Below are 6,000 nucleotides of genomic sequence, written 5' to 3'. Positions count from 1 at the left end.
GTCAGCTGCACTGCTTTGGCGTCATCTCTTCACTGTGCTTTGTTTTGTGATATTATTTTGTACCAAACCAGTACAATTTCTGGAACACATTCCTGCTGTTCCTTCACCATCAAGTATTGATGCACTTGTGACTCCAGATGGCTTATTAACAGCATAGACAAAAAGTCACCTTTTCAAGCAGCAACTTTTTATTACTGGGAAAAACATTAGGACTTCATTTTTTTTTCCTCTTCCATATACTTGATTTGAATAAAAATAATTTAAAATTTTTAGATTTGTTTTTATATTACATGAAAACAACTTGAAACAAGGACTGGGAGTTTTGGAAGCAAGAAAACATAGACAAAGCTGTTGTGTAGCTGCTGAGATGTAGGACTTGGGATTTTTTTTTTGTTAAACTCAAATAGAGAAACAATCACATTTGCCATTCCAGTGAAGAATCCATCTATAAAATGTCTTGAAGTTTGAGCACAGTATATAGTTACACTAGAAAGCATTCATAACATAGAGTGTGAGTTCTAACATATTACCTAAAATATGTAACTTCTCAGACTTTACAAGGTCAAACATTTTAGACCATGTTCCAGTGGAAAAACACTACAAACCTATTAACAACCCTTTGAAAGTTCTTGTTGAATTAACCTCTATTTCCTTCTGAGGAATTCTGATACAGTATTTCAAGCAATAAAATATTGCATATAGACTAGCTTGCAGAACTTTATTCACACTAACTAACTTGGGAGAACTGCTGTTTGAAAGGATGAAGCACCATGAGTAACAGTGAAAAAGCATCCCTGTTACAGTAGCTGATGAAGAAGCGGATTTTGTGCACAGATTGGTACAATTTTCATGACATATCTGTAAATCTGATAACAATTACTCCATATTGGGCAGTAAGAAATTAAACCAATGGGAATTAAAATATGCTTAAGTCTGGGGTAGGATTACAGTGTTACAAGACAAAGATTCTATTAATTAATCCAACTCATTATTTGACAAAGGCTTACAAATCATAGAATTGTAGACAGGCAGGGGTTGGAAGGGACCTTTAGAGATCATCTAGTCCAACCCTCTGCAGATAAACCACTTCATTTGTTTTCCTTTTTAAAAGACATGCCTCCCACTGCAATTTCCACTCCCTGGCTTACCTCATCTCTTTTCAGTTGAATGTGAATATAGTTCATCTTTTCGTTACGTTCTAGAGTAACAAACACCATTCAGCATCACCTGAATGAATTCTAATAAACAAAAACAAAGCACAAAAAGCCCCCAAAAGCAAATGAAAAAAAGAAAACCCAAACAATTGGCATGTCAAAGTCTCTCTTTAGGACACCAATTATTACCTGCAGAGTTGCGCAGGGTAAAAATGAGATGGAATTTGTGTACGTAGTTATTTGAACCAAGTACTGGATTAAGTTGAATGCCAGTGTTCCAGTCATGGCTGTCTGAAAAGCACTCTCCACTGAGTACAAGCAAAAAATACTATTAATGTGATAGTCAAAACTGCTGTCTTGTAACAGCCTGACCTCAGGGGTCAGCTGTCCTTTAAAGAAACGCTGAAATGCTTGGCTGGCGTTCAGCTTGCCAAACAAGCCGCTGCCATCCAAAGTGACAATGTCGAGCCCTTTAAAAACAAACACTGAATTTCAGCATATTTTGGGGGATTTTTGTTTGTTCTTGGCTTTTTTATTTTTGTTAACTGTCTGCTGTTTGCAGCAGCATCTCAGAGGCTGGAACGTTCCATTCCTTCCTCTGCTGGTTTTGCCATGTTCCACTTGGCAGAGGCTGGCTGCCACTCCCGCCGCTCCTCCCTGCAGCGCAGCGGCCACCGGGACGGTCTTCTTCATGTGCCTCATCCCTTATCTGTATCGACAGTGCGATTTACAGCCCTGGAATGTCACCTCTGAATTAGTAAGCAGTTTCTTTTCCTAAGGAATGCCTTATTTTTGCAACCGTAGCTGTGTAAAAATGCTGTGACTTTAGTGAATGAGTGGGAGGTGGCTCTTGAGAGGAATCAGTAACACAGGTTTTCCATAGCCAAGGAGGCATTTTCACCTGACTGCAATAGTTTGAAGGCCAGGTAATAGTTTGAAGCTAAACTATGACATTTGTCTCCCTTTGCAAATTAAGAATTACTTTTAGTTTTACCAAGAAACATTCTACCGGTATGAACTAGGGGGTTTTTGAGAGTGTTAAACACATTTATGTTTTTCTTCTCTTCTTTAAATATATTACTCATTTGTTTAATTCATTCAGGAATCTACCATACTGTCAACCAACTACAGTAATACAGAAATGTTTTCTGTGTACAGAAGGGGCTTAATCACTAAGCCACACCTTCCTGCAAAGCTTCAGTATTTTTTGATTGGTAAAAAAGCATTTCTCATTGAAATAATACTGAAGTGGAGCCCGAGCCCTCCTCTGTATACACAACCCTTAAGTTAATTAACTCTTCAGGACAAAACGTTGATGACATTCAAGACGAGATGTAGGATGGTCTTCAGGACTGCTCCAGCGGTAGCTCCGGTGGTACCACCGTGTACCTTGGGTCCAGCTTAGGGGTGAAATCCTTGAAGTTCCTAGATGCTTCAGTGCCAAATACATCTAAAACTTTCCTGTTCATGAGAGCAAACCTGAGGAGACATGAAGAGAGTGAATAGACTCAGTTCCTTCTGAAAAAAAGCCAAGATTACTGACAGTCATAGAATCACAGAATCATAGAATGGTAGGGTTGGAAGGGACCTTTAAAGATCATCTAGTCCAACACCCCTGCAGAAGCAGGGTCACCTAGATCAGGTTGCATAGGAACATGTCCAGGCAGGTCTTGAAGACCTCCAAGGAAGGAGACTCCACAACCCCTCTGGGCAGCCTGTGCCAGGGCTCCCTCACCTGAACAGTGAAATAGTTTTTTTTTATATTTAAGAGGAACTTTTTGTGTTCCAGCTTCATCCCATTACCCCTTGTCCTGTTGCTAGCTACTATAGAAAAAAGCAGTGTCCCAACCTCCTGACACCTACCCTTTAGATATTGATAAATGTTACTAAGATCTCCCCTCAGTCTCCTCTTCTCCAGACTAAACAGCCCCAGTTCCCGCAGCCTTTCCTCATATGAAAGATGTTCCAGTCCTCTGGAAACAGTCCTTAGAGGTTTTAAACATTATTAATGATTTTATAAATTTACTAAAATTATTTAATGTCATGAAAGACTATTCAAGTATTTGAAATACAGGCTTCAGCCTGCACTGCTTAGAGAGACTTGAAGTTTTTCACCTTAGGTTAAAAATAAATTGACAAATCTGATGACTGGTGCTTTCTGTGGATAGACTTCGGACAACACAACTTGTGGAAAAGGGGAAAAGAGACAGTCCCCTTCTACTTTTAACTTCTTGCTCCAGCCTCACAAACTCTGGCCAACGTGGATAAGAATTTTATCGGTGGCACAGCCTATTTCCATCTCTTTAAGTCTTCAAAATTGTTGAGGGAAAGAGCTATGAAACACCAAAAGAACCTGCCTCTGTGGAGAGTGTCAGAATTGCTATTGTAGAGATTTTACTTCAAATAAAGTAAATGAGCAGAACTGAATTTCTCTTCCCTCTCTTTGAACTAAAGCAATCTTAGGATTAACACAAGAGGGGGAAATGCAGCCAAAATTGGACATCTGCACTGACATCATCTCTCATATCATGTTTGCATGGCCTCAGAGGCTGCCTATGGACTGCTTCCAGGCAACCTAAAGCAAGCTTCCCACTACGTCTAGCCATTCAATCACCTCGTGTCCAGCTAAGACTCTGCAGTGCCATGGGGAGTGTAAGTTCAACACTCCAAGGACTGGCCTCTGATTTCACTTCTGTTATAGCCTGGAATGCTCACTGCATTCATTCTCACATGCCAAAGGATACCTTTTATAATCCCATTCTTAAACTGATTGACATCATGATTTGGATGCCTTTTTTCTGCACACAGTGCATCAGTATAATCATAGAATGGTGGTGCTTGGAAGGGATCTTTAGAGATCATCTAGTCCAACCTCTCTGAAGAAGCAGGTTCACCTAGATCAGGTCACACCGGAACATGTCCAGGCGGGGCTTGAAGACCTCCAAAGGAAGGAGCCTCCACATCCTCCCTGGGAAGCCTGTGTCACTGCTCCGTCACCCTCACAGTGAAATAGTTTTTTCATAATAGTACACACTTCACTAAATCATATTTTTAAAAATCACTTACAGCAAAATCTATTTTAAGAAGTATTTTGGATCTCCACAGCAAATGAAAAAAAATTCAGTAAGACATTACAGTGAAAATTTGTTTGTAGTCAGTGAAAATCGCTCATTACTTGCTCAAGAAAAAATACTGAACCTTCAAAATATTCATTTCTAGTGACATTTCTAGCAATGCTTTTACACACGTTGTAATGCCACATTGTCAGTTGCTGTACATACTAAGTGCTTTCTTCAGCCTTTACTGTTGTTTACTGGATTCTTCATATTCCCCTGGAAAGCATTCCATCCTTCAAGTGAATTAAAGGTAAAAAAGTCTTCAAGTAAAACACTCATCTCCTAAACAGTTAAATCTACTAAAAACTAGATTAAGGCTAGACAGATTTAAGTCTTTGCCCCTGTCATAAGACTACAACTGCAGTTTTGCTTCAGTGGCAAAGAACTTCGAGTGGACTGCAAACCATTTGAAAAGCAAAGTAAATCCTCAGGAAATTACCCCGTATGTACCTCTGCAGCCTTGCTGTGGACAAATACTGACATGGGAAGTTGAATGCAATCAACAGTGTGTTCAGACAAGCCATAACATACTCCCAATGACATACCTGCCATTTGTTAGTCGTAAAAGAAATTTCCAATACGAAGGTCTCAGGTTCTGAACTTCCATCACAGCCTGCAAAGAGAGTACTGAGTCAGAGACAGCTGACAGCGTCTCCAAAACCAGTGAAAGGACAGTTATGGAATACTTTTTTTTTAGTATTTTAAATTTCTTTAAAGTAATCTCATGATTCATAGACCCAAACCAGCTGTGATCTCCTGCCAAGGTCCAGCACTGCCAGCAGACAAACCACTCACAGCTCAATCCAATGCCCTGTATGACCATCACTAGCACAGACTGATATTCCCAGACTATGTGTTAAAAGTGGTGGAAAATAACTTAGATCTCACTGCAGACAAAGCAACAATAATCCTTATTATTCCTATGTACATGACACTGCACTTGTGGATGCCAAATCTACTTGCTATTTTATACCCCACTCACTCTGCATTTTGTGATCTACTATTTCTTGTAGTCAACTAACTTTATATTTCATGTAACGTTTCTTAAATAATGTTATATAACCAAAATCTCTGCCTCCACTCTCTTAATTCTATTCCTTTTCCAGGACACTTAACAAACATAGTGACAAATATCTCAGCATAGATCCCTTTGCTGATTTCCCTCTCCTTAATCTAGCAATTTGTTTCTCGTCTTGTATTCCTTTTCCAACTAGTCATTAAGTAATGAAAAATCCCTTTTCTCATATGAACTTTATTTCTGTTAGCCCGATATTATGACCCTTGCCAATAGCATTTCAGAGATTTCAGTGCTGCAGACCTTCAGGCACATCTCAAGCACTAAAATATCAGTTCACTTTGATACTAGATCGAGAGATATTCCCAAATGTATGGGAGAAATGATGAAGAGAGATGTCCTGTTAAGTACAAGGCAGCAGAAAGTTGCTTCAGGGTAATTTTGTATTGAGTGGTACAAAGAAAACATACAGTTATGGAGGCCCAGAAAACATTCAGTGGAATTTTCAGCAGAAGGGCTGGAAATGGAGAGATGCAGTACAACAGCAGAGTAATCTGGGTACCACTGACAAGGAGATTTTCTGCCTGACACGGTCAATAAAAGGACTGAAGGGGATCACATATCACGGACTTGGGAAGTGCAAAAGATGATAACTACAGCTTGCTTTGAACTTTAAATTTCAGGTTTCCTTGCCAATTTCTTCAGATTTTTTTTC

General features: G+C 39.5%; 1 protein-coding gene across 3 annotated transcripts in view; it reads right to left on the bottom strand.

Annotated features, from left to right (window-relative positions):
- Nucleotides 1-202: 202 nt before the first annotated feature.
- The window catches only part of TMEM135 (transmembrane protein 135), a 168,306-nt gene continuing 162,508 nt past the window's right edge, over nucleotides 203-6,000 (bottom strand). For all 3 annotated transcript variants that reach the window (XM_062020360.1, XM_062020361.1, XM_062020362.1), the window contains 2 exons: nucleotides 4,816-4,883; nucleotides 203-2,633 (listed from right to left, as the gene is read on the bottom strand). In XM_062020360.1, coding sequence (XP_061876344.1) covers nucleotides 2,501-2,633; nucleotides 4,816-4,883 — 201 coding nt within the window. In that variant the 3' untranslated portion in view covers nucleotides 203-2,500. The remainder of the gene's footprint in view (nucleotides 2,634-4,815; nucleotides 4,884-6,000) is intronic.

This window comes from Colius striatus, chromosome 1, assembly GCF_028858725.1.
Source record: "Colius striatus isolate bColStr4 chromosome 1, bColStr4.1.hap1, whole genome shotgun sequence".
NCBI lineage: Eukaryota > Metazoa > Chordata > Aves > Coliiformes > Coliidae > Colius > Colius striatus.
The sequence above is the reverse complement of the archived record's forward strand: the minus strand, read 5'-3'. Positions and strand labels throughout refer to the sequence as shown.